This window comes from Xenopus laevis, chromosome 3L (assembly GCF_017654675.1).
Source record: "Xenopus laevis strain J_2021 chromosome 3L, Xenopus_laevis_v10.1, whole genome shotgun sequence".
NCBI lineage: Eukaryota > Metazoa > Chordata > Amphibia > Anura > Pipidae > Xenopus > Xenopus laevis.
The window spans coordinates 25735428-25755521 of record NC_054375.1 but is presented as its reverse complement, the minus strand read 5'-3'; the positions used below and the strand labels follow the sequence as shown (position 1 = coordinate 25755521).

The 20094-nt window shown below is 43.0% G+C and overlaps 1 protein-coding gene across 1 annotated transcript in view; it reads right to left on the bottom strand.

Moving 5' to 3' along the window:
* Positions 1–13808: 13808 nt before the first annotated feature.
* Positions 13809–20094, bottom strand: part of cd9.S (CD9 protein S homeolog) — a 35828-nt gene continuing 29542 nt past the window's right edge. Inside the window, 6 exon segments of the mRNA NM_001091992.1 lie at positions 13809–14235; positions 15509–15592; positions 16696–16788; positions 18034–18135; positions 19503–19577; positions 19898–19995. Coding sequence (NP_001085461.1) covers positions 14170–14235; positions 15509–15592; positions 16696–16788; positions 18034–18135; positions 19503–19577; positions 19898–19995 — 518 coding nt within the window. The 3' untranslated portion in view covers positions 13809–14169.

The following is a 20094-nucleotide window of genomic DNA, read 5'->3' as shown; positions in this document are numbered from 1 at the left end:
GCTGTTTAGAGGGGAAATTACAAAGTTCCCTTGTATATAGGATCAGACTGGGCCAGCGGGACACAGGGGAAAAAACCCGGTGGGCCCCAGCTCTCATGGCCCAGACCTGCCCCTGCCCTTGCTGTCGCCAACCAACCTCTCTGGCCCTGCCACGGCAACAGAAGGTACCCACATGTGCAAGCTAAAGGGGAGCTGGGGCTGCAGCGGGGGGTGCGGAGCGGGCTTTCCAGCAGAGGAGGGGGGGCAGTGAGACAGCAGCCTCAGTGGGTGCGGAGCGGGCTTTCCAGCAGAGATGAGGGGGCCGTGAGACAGCAGTAGGGATGTAGCGAACGTCGGAAAAAAAGTTTGCGAACATATTCGCGAACTTGCGTCAAAAATGCGAACGGTTCGCGAACGTCGCGAACCCCATAGACTTCAATGGGAAGGCGAATTTTAAAATCTAGAAAAGACATTTCTGGCCAGAAAAATGATTTTAAAGTTGTTTAAAGGGTGCAACGACCTGGACAGTGCCATGCCAGAGGGGGATCAAGGGCAAAAATGTTTCTAAAAAATCCATTGTTGACACAGCGCTGCGTTTTGTGCTGTAAAGGGCAGAAATCACACTACATTTCTAAACCTGTGTAATAAAATGCTTTAAAACGTCCGGCGTCTACATGCCAATCAAGTCGTGTAAAGGTTACAGCCTGTTCACACGCAAAGACGAAACGCGGTGCTTACTGCAACGCAAAAAGACGCAAAGAGCTTTAATGAATGATACCGTCAAGTGAGCAAATAATAGTTTTTAATTACTAGTTGCTTCTCACCTCCAGGATGTTCGTCCTGTTGGTGGCAATATTTCTGTAGTGGTGTGTTTAGCAGTCACCGTGCTTGTGCGCACGTGCACGGTCAGGCAGAGGTAATTCAATGTACAGTGAAGTGAACCAAAAAACACTGATTCTGCAGTGTGGGCCCAGTTTTGGTCTACTTTATTGATCACCTGCGGTGACCATAAAAGATGCGATTTTGCCACTGTTGCAGAACCCTGAAAAATTAGGCATGTGTACTTTCCTGAAAAATTATGGTTTTTTTGTCGCAGCCACTGAACCAGAAGTCCAGAAACAATATGCCATATAAATGCTGAAAATATTAATTTTTTTTTGTGGCAGCCACTGCAGCACAGAGGCCAGAAAAAATATGCCATGTAAATGCAAACAATATTAATTTTTTTTTGTCGCAGCCACTGCAGCACAGAGGCCAGAAAAAATATGCCATATAAATGCAAACAATATTAATTTTTTTTTGTCGCAGCCACTGCAGCACAGAGGCCAGAAAAAATATGCCATATAAATGCAAACAATATTAATTTTTTTTTGTCGCAGCCACTGCAGCACAGAGGCCAGGAAAAATATGCCATATAAATGCTAACAATATAATTTTTTTTTGTCGCAGACACTGAAGCACAGAGGCCAGAAAAAATATGCCATATAAATGCTGAAAATATTCCATTTTTTTGGTCGCAGCCACTGAAGCACAGAGGCCAGAAAAAATATGCCATATAAATGCTGAAAATATTCTGTTTTTTTTAGTCGCAGCCACTGAAGCACAGAGGCCAGAAAAAATATGCCATATAAATGCTGAAAATATTCAGTTTTTATGGTCGCAGCCACTGAAGCACAGAGGCCAGAAAAAATATGCCATATAAATGCTGAAAATATTCTGTTTTTTTTGGTCGCAGCCACTGAAGCACAGAGGCCAGAAAAAATATGCCATATAAATGCTGGAAATATTCATTTATTTTTGTCGCAGCCACTGAAGCACAGAGGCCGAAACAATATGCCATATGAATGCTGAAAATATTCATTTTTTTGTCACAGCCACTGAAGCACAGAGGCCAGAAAAAATATGCCATATAAATGCTGAAAATATTCTGTTTTTTTTGGTCGCAGCCACTGAAGCACAGAGGCCAGAAAAAATATGCCATATAAATGCTGAAAATATTCATTTATTTTTGTCGCAGCCACTGAAGCACAGAGGCCGAAACAATATGCCATATAAATGCTGAAAATATTCATTTTTTTGTCACAGCCACTGAAGCACAGAGGCCAGAAAAAATATGCCATATAAATGCTGAAAATATTCTGTTTTTTTTGGTCGCAGCCACTGAAGCACAGAGGACAGAAAAACTCAGGATTTACCTGGATTCAAATTAAACCAGTAGGGTTTGCACCCTAGTTTGTAACGGTGGTGGAGGGAGGAGGACGCTAAAGGACAGCTGTATGTGGAGTCATGAGGCGTGCAGAGAAGGACAGCTGCATGGGGAGTCAGAATCAGAAACTCAGAACAAGTCTTCCGGCGTGCAGTAACCCTCCGAGATCCACCCCTCATTCATTTTAATAAAGGTCAGGTAATCCACACTTTTGTGACCTAGGCGAGTTCTCTTCTCAGTTACAATCCCTCCTGCTGCACTGAAGGTCCTTTCTGAGAGGACACTTGAGGCGGGGCAAGACAAGAGGTTCATGGCAAATTGTGACAGCTCTGGCCACAGATCAAGCCTGCGCACCCAGTAGTCCAGGGGTTCATCGCTCCTCAGAGTGTCGATATCTGCAGTTAATGCCAGGTAGTCCGCTACCTGCAGGTCGAGGCGTTCTTTGAGGGTGGATCCAGAAGGGTTCTGCCGCTGCCTTGGACAAAAAAACATTTGCATGTCTGACGTTACAGAGTGGCCAAAGTGCTTTGTCCTTGCAGGTGCACTCGTGGCAGGATTACTGGCACCTCTGCCCCTGGAATGTTGATGAGTTCCTGAAGTGACATCACCCTTAAAAGCATTGTACAACATGTTTTGCAGGCTGGTTTGTAAATGCAGCATCCTTTCAGACTTGTGGTATGTTGGTAACATTTCTGCCACTTTATGCTTGTACCGAGGGTCTAGTAGAGTCGCGACCCAGTACAGGTCCTTCTCCTTAAGCCTCTTGATACGGGGGTCCTTCAACAGGCATGACAGCATGAAAGACCCCATTCTCACAAGGTTGGATGCAGAGGTATCCATCTCTGCTTCCTCGTTATCAAGGACTGCATCATCCACGGTCTCCTCCCCCCAGCCACGTACAAGACCAGGGGTCCCCAAAAGGTCACCACTAGCCCCCTGGGAAGCCTGCTCCTGTTGGTCCTCCTCCTCCACAAAGCCACCTTCCTCCTCTGACTCTACTTCTGACACCTCTCCCTGCGTTGCAGCAGGTGCCTGGGTTCGTTCTGGTGATTCCGACCAGAAATCGTGCGCTTCCTGCTCCTCGTCACGCTGGTCTACAGCCTCATCTGTCACTCGTCGCACGGCACGCTCCAGGAAGAAAGCAAAGGGTATTAGGTCGCTGATGGTGCCTTCGGTGCGACTGACCATATTTGTAACCTCTTCAAAAGGGCGCATGAGCCTGCAGGCATCGTGCATAAGCACCCAGTAACGGGGGAAAAAAATCCCCAGCTCTGCAGATCCAGTCCTACCACCCAGTTCAAACAGGTATTCGTTGACGGCTCTTTGTTGTTGCAGCAGACGTTCCAACATGAGGAGCGTTGAATTCCAGGGAGTCTGGCTGTCGCAAATCAAACGCCTGACTGGCATGTTGTACCGCTGCTGAATGTCAGCAAGGCGTGCCATGGCTGTATAGGAACGTCTGAAATGGGCCGACACCTTCCTGGACTGCCTGAGAACGTCCTGGAATCCTGGGTACTTTGAGACAAAACGTTGTACTATTAAATTCAGAACATGTGCCATGCAGGGCACATGTGTTAAATTGCCCAGTCTCAGTGCTGCCAACAGATTGCTTCCATTGTCACACACCACTTTTCCGATCTTCAGTTGGTGTGGGGTCAGCCACCGATCGGCCTGTGACTGCAGAGATGACAGGAGTACAGATCCGGTATGGTTTTTGCTTTCCAGGCACGTCATCCCCAAGACAGCATGACAACGGCGTACCTGGCACGTCGAATAGCCTAGGGGGAGCTGGGGGTGCACAGGTGTGGAGGAGGAGGACCCAGCAGCAGAGGACGAAGAAGAGGAAGAAGACGAGGTAGAGAGCGAAGGAGGAGTAGAGGTGGTGGCAGAACCGCGTGCAATCCGTGGCGGTGACACCAACTCCACTGTCGTTGTTGAGCCACACATTTCCTGCTTCCCAGCCATGACCAAGTTCACCCAGTGGGCAGTGTAGGTGACATACCTGCCCTGACCATGCTTGGAGGACCATGCGTCAGTAGTCATATGGACCTTTGGCCCAACACTAAGTGACAGAGATGCGGTGACTTGGCTCTGCACATGGTGGTACAGGTGTGGTATTCCCTTTTTTGAAAAAAAATTGCGGCTGGGTACCTTCCACTGCGGTGTCCCAATTGCTACAAATTTGCGGAAGGCCTCAGAGTCCACCAGCTGGTATGGTAAAAGCTGGCGGGCTAAGAGTGCAGACAAGCCAGCTGTCAGACGCCGGGCAAGGGGGTGACTCGCAGACATTGGCTTCTTACGCTCAAACATGGCCCTCACAGAAACTTGGCTGGGGGCAGATGACTGGGAATGGGAACTGGTGGTCAAGGTGGAAGGCGGAGTGGAGGGTGGTTCAGACGGGTCAAGGACAGCAGAGGTAGAGCAGTAAGATGCTGGACCAGAAGGAGGGTGGCTTTTAGTTTGCCTGTTGCCTTTGAGGTGTTGCTCCCAAAGTGCTTTGTGCTTGCCGTTCATGTGCCTTCGCATAGAAGTTGTACCTATGTGGCTGTTGGGCTTCCCAAGACTCAGTTTCTGACTGCACTCATTGCAAATTACAACGCTTTTGTCAGAGGCACACACATTAAAAAAATCCCACACTGCTGACCTTTTTGAAGCTGGCAATCTGGCGGTAACAGTAGAAGTTGGCGGCGTTGGCGGCAATGGCGGGTGCGTTGGCCGGCTGACCACAGGTGCCGATACATGTTGTTGCCCTACTGTTCCCTGCGAGCTGTCCTCCCTGCTTCTTCTAAGTCTTATTCTCCTCCTGCCTCTCTGACTCTCCGTCCCTCCATCTGAACTATCCTCCTCTTGCTCTCTTCTACTGGGCACCCACAAAACATCAATCTCCTCATCATCATTCTCCTCAGATGCATCAATTTCTTCTAACAGCTCACAGAAGGAAGCAGCAGCGGGGACCTCCTCGTCATCACTCATTATGTCCATCTCTGTTGTGTTCTCTGCCAGAATTAAATCTGGTGTAACGTCCTCATCTCCTTCATCTTCTTCTGCCAATAATGGTTGCGCATCACTCAGTTCAAGAAACTCATGTGAAAATAACTCCTCTGACTCCAGTGAAGAAGGGGCGCCGGTGGTGGAGGAAGTGTTACGTGGGGTGGCCATAGCAGTGGAGGATGAGGATGTTGTGGTAAAGTTAGAAACGGTAGAGGATGGGGTGTGCTGTGTAAGCCAGTCAACTACCTCTTCAGCATTTTGGGAGTTCAGGGTCATTGCCTTTTTAAAACTGGGCAATTTCCTAGGGCCACAGGATAGCATAGCAGCACGGCCCCTAGTGCCTCTGCGTGGCGGCCTGCCTTTGCCTGGCATTATTTTTAAAACAAAAACAACAACAACTCAGGTGGTGTTTCTGGAGACGGTATTATTATTGATATTTAGACAGAATGTGAACAAGCTCACACAGCTAAGTGGCAGTGGTTTGAAAATGAAGAACACACTGGGCAAATAATGCCTACAAGGTCAACGTATACACTACAGCAGTGGTGGATACGGAATATATTATTGCTGCTTGAAAAACGTCACTCAGGTGGTGTTTCTGGAGACGGTATTATTATTGATATTTAGACAGAATGTGAAAAAGCTCACACAGCTAAGTGGCAGTGGTTTGAAAATGAAGAACACACTGGGCAAATAATGCCTGCAAGGTCAACGTATACACTACAGCAGTGGTGTATACGGAATATATTATTGCTGCTTGAAAAACGTCACTCAGGTGGTGTTTCTGGAGACGGTATTATTATTGATATTTAGACAGAATGTGAAAAAGCTCACACAGCTAGATGGCAGTGGTTTGAAAATGAAGAACACACTGGGCAAATAATGCCTACAAGGTCAACGTATACACTACAGCAGTGGTGGATACGGAATATATTATTGCTGCTTGAAAAACGTCACTCAGGTGGTGTTTCTGGAGACGGTATTATTATTGATATTTAGACAGAATGTGAAAAAGCTCACACAGCTAAGTGGCAGTGGTTTGAAAATGAAGAACACACTGGGCAAATAATGCCTGCAAGGTCAACGTATACACTACAGCAGTGGTGGATACGGAATATATTATTGCTGCTTGAAAAACGTCACTCAGGTGGTGTTTCTGGAGACGGTATTATTATTGATATTTAGACAGAATGTGATCAAGCTCACACAGCTAGATGGCAGTGGTTTGAAAATGAAGAACACACTGGGCAAATAATGCCTACAAGGTCAACGTATACACTACAGCAGTGGTGGATATGGAATATATTATTGCTGCTTGAAAAAACGTCACTCAGGTGGTGTTTCTGGAGACGGTATTATTATTGATATTTAGACAGAATGTGAAAAAGCTCACACAGCTAAGTGGCAGTGGTTTGAAAATGAAGAACACACTGGGCAAATAATGCCTGCAAGGTCAACGTATACACTACAGCAGTGGTGGATACGGAATATATTATTGCTGCTTGAAAAACGTCACTCAGGTGGTGTTTCTGGAGACGGTATTATTATTGATATTTAGACAGAATGTGAACAAGCTCACACAGCTAGATGGCCACTGGGCAAATAATGCCTGCAAGTGCACTACTATTGGTGCACTACTATGAAGAACAGCAAACAGCACTGGACACCTTAAAGAACAGTAAGATAAGTAAAATAAAAAAAAAATTATATGTATATTAAAAAAATTTTCTCGGGTTGGTGCTGCTGAACTACTAGGAGCAGCACAGTAGCACACCAGTCCCACTCCCCAACACTGCTAGACTAATAGCACTTGGCTGTTAAAGTAGCAAAGTAAAACAACAAAAAAGAAAATAAAAGCAGTCCTTACAAGGACTATTGGATTATTACAGCAGTCAGCAGATGAGATCAGAAGAGATCAGTGCCCACAGCAGGCAGCTACATACAGAGCACTGCAGTAGAAGGTAGATTACTAGCCAGCAAAGCTACCCTAAAATGTCCCTCAAATCCCTGCAGACTTCTGTCCCTCCAATACAGAGCAGTATCAAGTAGATTACTAGCCAGCAAACTTACTATCAACTGTCCCTCAAAGAAATCAGTGAAATCAGTAACAGCTCTCTCCCTACACTAGCTCTTGCAAGCACACACAGGCAGAATGAAAAAACGCTGCAGGGCTTCAGTTTATATATGGAAGGGGAGTGGTCCAGGGGGTGTGGGGGTGGTCCAGGAGGGAGAGCTTCCTGATTGGCTGCCATGTATCTGCTGGTCTGGGGTGAGAGGTCAAAAAAAAGCGCCAGGTAAGGCGAACCCAAAATGGAGAACGTCGCGCGACGTTCGCGAACTTGCGGCGGACGCGAACAGCCGATGTTCGCGCGAACAAGTTCGCCGGCGAACAGTCCGCGACATCCCTAGACAGCAGCCTCGGTGGGCCCTGGGCCCCACCAATCCAACCCTGCTGTTATATAAGAATCCTGCCTGCTCTGTATATATCTACAGTTCATACCATTTCTTTGCATATGGGATGAAGGGTGGAAGATATGTTTCTTTACTGTAAGAGCAATGTTATGTGTTTACCGGCATTAGTTATGAGGGGGTCGGCAATGTGTTGTCCATTGCCATCCATAACCCACCCTCTGCCCATCTCAAATTCAACCTGACCCACTGTGTTGCTATCAATTATATATCCAAGTTAGGGTTGCCACCTGGCTGGTATTTTACCGGCCTGGCCGGTAAATATATTGCTTGATGCCAATGTTATTTATAGGGAAAAACCATAAATATATAGGAAAGCATGTAATTTTTGTCCAGAAAAGGTGGCAAGGTGGAAAAAGTCCAACCTGTCCATCTCTGATATCACAGGAGGGGACAGAGCCAAGGAATTTCAGTCGAAAGCTGAGATAGGGGAAGCAGTTCTGAGTACAGTTAGACTCAAGAACTGCTATGATAAATGGTTAAATTGCCTCCTGATACTGCCCAACCTGAAAGTCTTGTCGGTTTCAGGCAACACTAATACCCCCCCCCCCCGTGATTCTCTGTTCCGAATTGAATTTCCAAACAATAGTTGCCCAAGTGTGCTAGCAGGATCTAGATGATTATCTTTAAAGGCAATGGATGGGAAATTCTGAAGTCTAGCTGCCAAAAAACGGTGTGGTGGGACAAAGCTGCTCATTACCATGAAATGCCTTTGCCTTTAACAGCGTTATGTCCTCTTGCTTAGGTTTGATTACAGATTAATAATAACGGCAACATAGCATTTGTAGCGTTGGTAGGTAGGAATATTCAACTATAATATTATATCCTGATCCTTTGCCGTCCTGTTGTATCTGGTACCCAACCACTGCTCCATTCCAGGACAGACTAGTCATAGATAGATAGAATAAGGGAACGAGTGCTAAACATTGCCAACAATAATTGCCAAACATCAGTCGCCAAACATTTTGCTGAGTGTAATAATAGAAACCTAAAAGCAGCTGACATAGATAAAGTCATCCAGAATATAATAGAAGGAAACATCTGAGCATCTAAGAAAGGAAGGTAGATGGATCTTTGACTTGGGCACTAGGCAGCCATACGGATTCAATTTTGAATTTGATATCTCTTGCTATGTATTGGGACCATCTCTGTATTGGTGTTGACATATTTGATTGTACTTCTTCACTTTATGTCTTGAATTATTGATAATTGTTACAATATTCTGTAGGTTGAGCCTACATATGGGACTGAGCACTGAAGCGTGAACGTTTTGGAAACTCCTGATTGGCTCTTTTTCCTTTAAATAGGGTATGTTTGTTTAGTGTAAGTTAGCCTATGACTAAGTGTCCCCCAGTGACATGAAACGGGTAAGGCTGTTGCTTTTTTTCTCATAATGAAAAATAAAATTCACATTTTTTAAACTACAATTTTGGCTCCTGGACTTCACATTAAGGTTTGGATGGGTGCCTGCCTGTCATTAAGTTTTCGCATGGTCTACTCGCGTATGCTGAAGGTCTGGGGCATGAGCACCTGAACCCACCGTTTTACACTGTAAATTTATATTTCAGTCCAGTGAACTGAGTTTTGTACAGGTATGGGACCTATTATCCAGAATGCTCGGGACCTGGAGTTTTCCGGATAATGTATCTTTCTGTAGTTGGGATCTTCATGCCTGAAGTCTACTAGAAAATAATGTTAACATTAAATAACCCCAATAGGCTGGTTTTGCTTCCTATAAGGATTAATTATATCTTAGTTTGGATCAAGTTACTGTTTTATTATTACAGAGAAAAAGGAAATCGTTTTTCAAAATTTGATTTATTTGGATAAAATGGAGTCTATGGGGTATATTTATCAAAGAGTGAAGTTAATAGTGAAGTTCCGCCACTAGAGTGAAATGCTGCCACTCCCCATTCATTTCTATGGGATTTTTAAAGGCGTATTCATCAAAGGGTGAACTTTCACCCATTGATAAATCCGCCTTTCAAAATCCCATAGAAATGAATTGAGAGCTGCGGAATTTCACTCTAGTGGCGGAACTTCACTCTTTGATAAATTTACCCCTATGGGAGACAGCCTTTCTGTAATTTGGAGCTTTCTGGATAATGGGTTTCCAGGTAACATGTCCCATACATATACTTTGTTTGATATATACTGCTCCATGCTATGTAATGTTGAAACTTGCTGTGCTAAAACACAAGAACGTGTATTACAGATCCAGGTCCGTGGGGTGCTAGGGCACATGCTTTACCCAATAGACTACATAATAGTGATGGGCAAATAAATTCGGCTGGCGTGAACTTGCAAAAACTTTTGGACGCACGCCCGAAAAGTCGATCGCGTCAAAATCACCGCACGTCAACACTATTGGGACGCCAATTAATTTTAACGTTGGCGTCAAAATTGACGCAAGCGACCTTTCGGAAGTATGTCCAAAATTGACATGGGCGTCGATTTAGTTTCACAATTTTTTTTGAGAATTTTTTGCCGGAAATTCACAAACGGGAGAGATTCGCCCATCACTACTCCGTAATGTACATGTGCCTAGTCAGAGCTGGATTTAGGTCCAGTGCTGCCTTAGGCACCAGACCTCAGCCTGTCCCCTTCCTATTGGCAATCATCAATAGGCAGGACAGTCTGCACATGCACTGATTGCTAAAAGGGGGGTACCCCCTCCACTCAGCTTATGGATCTAGCCAAGAGAGCAGCCAGAAGGAGTTTTTTTTGGAGAGTAATTTCTGTTAGTATAGGCACACCAGGGCCACCCTTTATATACTATTTAGGCACCCAAGCAACCATAGGCACAGGACCTGGGGTGCTTATTAGTGATGTGCCGAAAATTTCGCCATGTGCAGATTCTCAGCCAACTTCTGGGTTTTGCAGCCACCGCAGAAAATTTCCGTGAAATGGTGTAAAAAATTTGCCACGTGACTCGTTTCGCTTTGCTCAACAACAACAAAAAACATGCTGTTTACTAGCACGCTGGTACGGATTTGTTACTACAGAGAAAAAAGAAAATAATTTTTAAAAAAGTGGATTATTTGGATAAAATAGAGTCTATGGGAGATGGCCTTCCAGTTATTTGGAGCTTTCCGGATAACGGATCCCATACCTGTAGAACTTTCTTTAGATTGCCAACCTTACCTCAGCCAGATACAAATAAAATTGAAATGCTCAGTGGATACTGAGCAGAGGATTTAGAACAGACAGTATTACACAGGCACAGGAATAATCTACACCCAAAATGCTGTATTCTATTAAAAAAAACACATGTGCTTGCAATCATGTTGAGTTATTTTTCAATTACTCATCCTTTCCACACACCAATGCTGTCTGAGGCTTTTCCATGTATCTGCAGCCTTTTATTATCCTTTCTGCTTTACAAAAAAAGAGAAAATATTAAACCTACTGTAAAGGCAAACTGAGCTAATGAATGTGCTGCCCAATTGAATGTTTTCCATGTATTTAGGTCAAAAGAAATGGATATGATGCATCTTTCCCCACTGATTACTCAAGAGACACTGCCTACCCGTACCCATAGTTCTGACCCTGAGTAGGAGACATCATTGCTAACACATATATCCTTGATTTTTGTAGCGTCTCCCATTTGGGTTTGGAGCTATTAGAATAATCCTTAACTGATGTACCGAGGGAACATGTTTCACCCTAATCATACCACCCATGATATATAGTGCTATATTTAGATTTGGGTTCCCCACATTACAAATGCACCTTAACTTTTATTCCCCAGGAGCACAGTAGGATACAGCTGACCAATTACAGCTTTTCCCTTACACAGCAAAAGATATACAGCAGTTTCCTGTCAGGTCCACCAAACTACTGGCCACCTCCCACAAGATGGGTATTGGCAAGTGTGCTTGGTGCCAACAGCTGCTACTGAACACTGGAACTGAAATGATGGGCTACTGATGGTAAGATTTTTGGGAAATTTTCATTAAAGCAACACCAAGAGGGCTATTTATAGCCCGAATAGTCCGAATGCCAAAAACTTGAGGTCCCTATCCTATTTGGATGTTTCTGTGGTCTGCGCTGGAATTATTCCAAAAATACAACTATTTCTGACTTTTTGGACAAAAATTTGAAAAATTCCAGTTCTGGGAGAAAGCCAGAAAAAAATCGAGAGATTTGGGAAAAATATCCAACAAAACTGTACGATTCGGATAAGTGCTTGTCCCGATCCGAATAAATCACACTTTTTTTAAAAATAATAAATACTGTACAATCGTGGATTCTAGTTTATCATAATTCAATTTTGATAAATACGGCCCCCCATGTAACTTTTCCTGTTTATAGAGGCAGGTAATGCAGTGGTAAATACAGGTAGGGGATACATTATCCAGAAACCTGTTATTCAGAAAGCTCCACATACGGGAAGGCTGTCTCCCATAAACTCCATTTTATCTAAATAATCCAAAATTCCCTTTTCTCTGTAATAATAAAACTGTAGCGTGTACTAACTAAGATTTAATTAAGCCTTATTGGGAGCAAAACCAGCCTATTGGGTTTATTTAATGTTTACATGATTTTCTAGTAGACTTAAGGTATGAAGATCTGAAAAGATCTGTTGTCCGAAAAACCTCAGGTTCCAGGCATTCTGAATAACAGATCTCATACCCGTACTGACACAAAAATATCCACCTTATTACTAGATAGTAAACAACTTGCTTTGGTGGCTGACACACAAATAAGTAGCAATCAAGCTCCTGAATCTAGAGAACACCATTTGCCCAACAACAAATGCCCGCGGTTTGTATTTTCCTGGGTGAGCTTACACTTCTACCATGTCTTGGTTCAGAATTGCCATTTCTTTTTGGGTTTCCTTTTTATATATGTTCAGTGTCTGCTGTCTCTTGCTCCCTGGCTTCTTGTTACATGTTCCTTCTGCCTTCTGATTTCTGGCTTGCCTAAAATTCCTCCTGGCTCTTGCTCCCTGGCTTGTCTAACATCCCTTCTGGATTTTATACTAGAGCTTGGCTTGCACACTTCTCTGGCTTGTATTGGTACAGTGTGTTTCTTTTCGTCTCCATTTATCTTTCCTGTAATCAGTGGCAGGGCAGACATTTCAGGGGACTTTCTTCAAATATTCTGAGTTGGCAGCACTGATTCTCAGTGTCAGTTACAAAACTCAATGACCTCCTCCATCCTTGAGCTTGTGCCCAACTACAGTTTATTTGCATTGATAGTGATGGAACCATAATAGAACTACACTGCATATGATCTGTCACCATAAGGGTAGATTATATAAACATGGATGGGTTTGAAACAGGACAGGAATATGATTGGGCATGGTTTGAACATATCAGAAACTAGCCTTAAATCTCGGTGAAACTGGTTCATGCTGTTTTAAAACTTCACCTTCCATTATTTCCAAGATTGTGCCTACCTACCCTCCCTTATGCTATATCCACCCCAGTCTTCAGCAAGCTCTACCATCCACATTTTTCAGTCCATTCTAGTTCCAAAGATGCTGGAGCTTTACATATGTACACAAGTACAGTTGGATTTTGTATATCAGTCCTAATATCTGTTGTATTACAAATTGTTCCCTTCTGGACCCTGCACATTGCAATAGTGAAAAAAGACAACACGATTCAAGTATAGCAAATCTGTAAAAGATACAAAATGGAAATGATATATAAAACTGCTATTAAAAATTTAATTGTTTATCTAAAAATTGGTTTCAGGCTGTAAACCAATTTTTAGATAAACAATTACATTTTTAAAGTCACATGACTGGGGCAGCTGGGAAACTGACAATATGTCTAGTCCCATGTCAGATTTCAAAATTGAATATAAAAAAAATCTGTTTGCTCTTTTTAGGAATGGATTTCAGTGCAGAAGTCTGCTGGAGCAGCACTATTAACTGATACAGTTTGGAAAAAACATGTTTTCCCATGACAGTATCCCTTTACGGTTTATATGATTGTCTACTAGACTTGAGTTATGAATTACGGAAAAATCTCTTATCCAGAAAAGCCCAGGTCCTGAGCATAACAGGTCCCATGTCTGTATATACCCAAGTGTGGGTAACAAGGCTGCAGTTTTAATGCCAAAGTAAAGAGCTGCACAACAGAAGCAAATACAACATACTAACAATTAGAGAAGGTATTGGATATGTGTAAGTTAGAAAAGAAAGAAAGCAAACTGTATATAACTTTATTGTGTTAATATGTACCAAATTATGTTCAACATAAGTTATATCTTGATTACCACTATAAAGAAAAGGGAGACAAAAATCTGAGTACACTCCTGTAGTTATACAATATATATATATGCTTTGAACCTATCAACAAATTGTGTACCATTGTATCATTGGTTTATATATCTGACATACTGACAAAAGCTTTAAAAAAAAAAAAAAAAAAGTCTTCATTAAAATGAATAAAATACACAGCACGGCAACTTTATTTTTTAGTTTTTGTTTTTTAGAAAAAATGTCTTCAGAACACTAAAATTCTTGGTACAATCCCTCCTCTGGAAGGACCTTTCCGCTTGTGTTTCTATTATACCATCTCTCTGTTGTTCCGGATGGCACAGCACAGCACCATACTGAAGATCATTCCAAAGATCTGCAAACACAAATGAAGTCCATCAATTATGGTCATTAAATGGACACAGTACCGAATTTGTTCACCTATATGGCACAGATCATGTTCTACGGTTCCGGGTTTGATTTGATCTGTGCCACCTAGCAGGAAAGAAACTCTGCGAGCAGTTTAAGGTTTAGGGTGCTGTGTAATACAAAAATACAGCTTAAGGGTCTGGCCACACGAGCAGATTCAGGGAGATTAGTCACCCCAGCGACAAATCTCCTCTTCTCCGGGCGACAATCTCACCAAACTGCCTTCCCCCTGCCCTCCGTCGGCTAAAATGAAAATCGCAGCCCTTCATTTTCCAAAGTTGCCCGAAGTTTCCTTGTGAGGCAACTTCGGAAAATAAAGCTCCACGTGTGCCTTCCCCCAGGCGATTTTCATTTTAGCTGGCGGAGGGCAGGGAGAAGGCAGTTCGGGGCGACTAATCTCCCCAAATCTACTCGTGTGGCCTGCCCCTTACAGGTAAACACTCTATGAAGGTTTACGGGCAGGTGATAAAATGCTCATAATGGATTCTGTATAAACTTTCGTTATAATCACGATCAGAGCAGCACCAATGCGGATTGCTCACAAGACCCCCTTGCCCCATGCAGTGCCACCACTGATCTCTAGCGACCCACCCCCTGTACTGGTGACTAACTTGAAGTTGTGCCCCATGCAGTTGTGTGCCCATGCTGTTGTGCCCCAGGCAGCAGCCTACCCCTAATTTTGGCACTGGGCTCACACTATCACATTGTGTACCATAGCCCTTAAAAACTAAATTTTTAAAATCACCCCCAATGCACCCCCAATGCAGATTTTTCATGTGCCAGAGGGGTTCCAATCGCTCCATCGCAATTGCGCTCTCAGCGCTAGAAGTGCCAAATTTCTGGTTTAATAACTGGAAATTCTGCTCTTTAAGTTGAGGGGAGGAGCACCCGTTCGCCGGATATACCTTTATAATACACAAAAGCCATGAGTATCTTGTAAATTATATCCTTATAAATGGTGAGTACTTATGTCATCAGTTATAAACGGTGAGTAGTGATGTCATGTCGGTCCCATGACTCACTGAAACTTGTGTATTATAATAAATAAAGTATCCCTTGTTGTAAAATATGAGGATATTAGAGGTTCCCTCGGAGTTCCATGACCTGAATCGGTCAGATTTACCCATCACTAATTCTCATATTTCAAAGGATAGAGAAACAGAATCCTTTATATGTCTTCATAGATTGCATTTACATTAAAGTAATAAAGAAATACAAACCATGATCACAGCAATTCCAATCCCTACTGCGCCGATGATATGGAACTTGGAGGTGAAAACTTCATCTATTACATCTGGACAGCTCTGAAAGGCACAAATAAAATAAACAATTATACACGAGATTGGCACAATATTCATGATTAGAGTCATGACCTAGAGTCCTGCACGGGTCCAGTTGGACAGACCTGTGCCTGAACTGAACCTACTGTCCCCCAACCTGACCTGGACCCGCTAACCTACTATGCTCCTTCCCCGACACTGCTGTCCAACTCTACCCGCAACCTGACCTGCAAAACCAGAAGTGGAGTCACAGTTATCTGAAAGTAACATCAATCCGGAGGCGGATCTACCAGGTCAGAAAAAAAAAATGATCTTTTAACTGGGTGGGATGAGAGCTTGCAATCAAACCAGGTACCCAAGGAGTCTTGGACTCTCTGCCTGAAACCTGAGCGATTTGCAGGTATACTATGGGTATGATGCAGAATGACAGCCAGATAGACAGGTATGTTATCTATCATTTGGAATACTTAGGTCTTGGGGTTGGTAGGCTGCACTGATTGTAGGTAAATTAAAATTAAATGAAATAAGTGCAGCCCTTCTTTTGCATTTACTAAAAGTAGACTCCATTTTTCATGCGCCTTATCCTACATGAACTTAGTATTTACTGGATAAGCAATAAAGGTAATAAACCTGATAGAGATCAAAATCATGGCGCAGAACTTGGGTCATGGTATTATATCGTAATGAACCTGCCCAATTTTCAAAGAATACGGAATGGGCCGAGACGGTTACCACCCAGGGCAAGATGGCTGTCTTTCTAAATGGTCATGGAAATAACATCAGTGATACAAAAGCGTAACCTGGAGGAGGTTCTGACTCCTCCTAAGACATTCACTTCTAATGTGAAAATTAAACTTCCAGGCCTAACAGTATGAACTTAAAAAGCGACAATGTCAGACTGGGCCTACCAGAGAAGCCGACTGATACAGCCGTATTACTGTATATATAGTTCTATCGCTGAAGCCCACTGGGAGATGCTCAGGCAGACCAGTCCAACACTGATGACAATGATGTCAGTTGCAATGAATGCTGTTACTGTTTCTTTAATAGTAACATTGTTCTAAGTGGGTGACTGTATCCTTTAAGGGGCACAAAAGGGTTAAAGAAGCGGATATCAATAGCCATACCCGCGCAGCGAGGATATTGAGTATTCCTTGTTTATTGGGGCAGATGTCCGTTAGGGTCGCATCAATTGTGCCTGTCAATCCACAGCAATTCATCTGAAAGAGGGAAAATAAGAAATTATTAATACACATGTATGCCAAATAATCATTATTTATGTATGTGCCAGAATATGAAAAACACATGATCATCTTTATTAAAACTCGCTTGCGATTTTTTTTAGTAGAGGTATGGGACAGTGGCGGTGGAAGTACCATAATATCATGAGTACAGGGGCATGGACTGGTCAAGGTGCCTGAGTGGTCCCAACCCATTTTGTCACTACAGGTATGGGACACATTATCCAGAAAGCTCCAAATTATGGATCGTCCATCTCCCATATAGACTCCATTTTATCCAAATAATCCAGATTTCTAAAAATGTTTCCTATTTCTCTGTAATAATAAAACAGTACCTGGTACTTGGTCCAAACTAAGATATAATTAATCCTTATTGGAAGCAAAATCACATGTTATTTAAACATAACATGACTTTATAGTAGCCTTAAAGGAGAAATGAACCCTAAAAATTAATATGGCTAAAAATGCCATATTTTATATAATTAACTTGTTCCACCAGCATGACGTTTCAACATCTCAATAGCAGCAATGATCCAGGACTTCAAACTTGTCACAGGGGGTCACCATCTTGGAAAGTGTCTGTGACACTCACATGCTGGGTGGGCTCTGAGCAGCTGTTGAGAAGCTAAGCTTAGGGGTTGTCGCAAAATATCCAGCAGAAAATGAGGTTAGACTGTAATATAAGATGATGCTACAGGGCTGATTATTAAATTCTGATGCTAATTGCACTGGTTTCTGTGCTGTCATGTAGTAATTATCTGTATTAATTACTAATCAGCCTTATATTGTGACATTTATATTCTATTGAGAGTCCCTAAGCTCAGTAAGTGACAGCAGCACAGAGCATGTGCAGTGAATCAGCAGAAAAGATGATGGGGAGCTACTGGGGCATCTTTGGAGAGACAGATCTTTACTGCTAAAGGGCTGTGGTTGCCTTGAGCTGGCATAGAAACTGAAAACATAATGTACAACATTTCTAACCTACTTCTTTAGTTAGACTTTAGTTCTCCTTTAAGGTAAGTTACATTATCCCGAAATACCCTGGTCCCGAGCATTCTGGATAACAGGTCCCTGTATAACCTTCCCTGACCGCCACAAATGACTGATCGCAGTTGCCACTACCAAATCATTTGTTTGGGCTACTGGTATATCGTTTTGTAGCATTTTATATCCATGTTTAGTTGTGTTTGTGATTTAAGGGAAAAAAAGAAAAAGCACACTTACAGCAAAATGGATCCCTTTCAAGGTTTCCTTTAAGGGACCATCTCTGTTTAGCATGTACTTCGCATACGTGTCCTTGTAAAATGTCTTTAGTTCATCAACGACCTACAGAGAGACAAAACACACAGTTATTGGCCTTTGTTATTTGCCTTTGCTATTTGATCTTGTTGCAACTATATCTCATGGACAGTTGGTACCACCAGAGTTCTTGTTACATCTATTCTACTTCATGAGGTCACGTGACATTGGAGGATAGAAGACAAGAATCCCATTAAGATTTTATTGGATGTTCCCTTGAGCTGAAGAGGACATAAATGGCAGAAGTCATGGAACATCAAGTGCCAATTGCTGCAGTAGGGGCAGCAAAGTTAGGCCCTGGTAGGGTACATGTGCTACTCATTTTTTAAAACACCATGATTATTGAGTGCAACCGATTGTTGTAAGCCTTTACCAGATGCCATTGCTAACTCTACACTGCCCACTAGTGATGAGTAGGTCAGAACATTTTCAACCTGAATCCGACCCTTACCCACTACTTCCCAACTTCCATCTCATGACTTAGTATGGAGGGAGGGGGAAAATAAGCCACCATGGGGGGGGGGAATAAGCCACCATGGGGGGGGGGAGCCGGCCATGATTAAAGTCTGACCTGCCACTTGTCGAAATTGACACCTAGAGTTCACTTTGTATGCCAAACCCCTTGGGTCCATTAATGAATCCGCTGCCTACCCTCCCTACCAGAATATAATGCACAATTACCTAATGCCTATTTAAGATTAGGTGGGAGATGACACTCACACCTAACGCTCCCCTACTGGGCTTTGGGCTGGGTGCAGTTTGGTAATGGAGCTAGCACACAAGCAGATTCGGGGAGATTTAGTCACCTGGCGAATAATCGCCTCTTCTGTGGGGCGACAATCTCCCCGAACTGCCTTCCCCCTGCTATAATGATAAAACGCCAGCGCCAATGCACTCTTGGTGCTTCGATTTCCGAAGTCGTCCAAAGTTGACTCACAAGTAAACTTTGGGCGACTTCGGAAATCTAAGCGGCGCGAGTGCATTGGCGCTGGCGTTTTATCATTATAGCAGCCGGAGGCAGTTCGGGGAGATTGTTGCCCCGCACATTTTGACTAAATCTACCCGAATCTGCACGTGTGCTAAAGCCCTTACACTGTCCTCTACTACTTGCAGATCTCAGAGGTGATAGAGCCCTGGTTCTAACTTACTAACTAGACAAGGCAAATATGAAAGATTTTATGCATCATGGGCCAATCATAGTGCACTTTACACCTAATTTGCTTCTAGTTCTGGTCTTCTGGAATTTTGCTGGGTGCCGCAAACAGGAATCGCTGCATGTGAAGTTGTATAGATCGACTGGTGAATCCTTAGCAGTCGGAATTATGATGGATAAAGAACAATTCATCTGGAAAGGAGGGAAAAAATAAGCAATTCTATCTTAGACTGGATCTTACCTTGTCCTTATTTGTGAATCCCCAGATGCCTGCTGCAATTTCAATAGCAAAGATAACCAGGAGGAATACAAAAAACTAGAAAAAAGAATACAGTATTACTTTCAAAGCACATTTCATTTTTTTTTAATTTAAATAATTTAGGTTTTTACTGGACCTAGCTACCCATAGCAACCAACTAGCAAGAGGCATTTACTGGTCTCCTGTTTGAAAGGAATATGGTTGCTCCAGACTTTAGCCAATGAAAAAGGAATGCGGCAAGCACTTGGGTAGTGAGAAAAGATGTGCTGTCTCAATAACTCACTCAACTCAACTCACTCAACTGCAAAAACAAACTTTTTTTTATGAGCATTGCATCTGCTGTATAATTATTATTATGATTATTATGAACAAATTACCAGTCCCAACATGCATTCTGATTCCTGAATTGCACCGCAGCATCCCAGAAAGCCAACCAACATCATGAGAGCACCGGCACCAATCAAAATGTAGACACCTACAACAGAAAGAACAACATGTAGACCTTTTAGGTTTGGGAATGATGTTCAGGTTAAAACGTTTTGTACTTACATAAATAAATCTGTCATTAACAAAC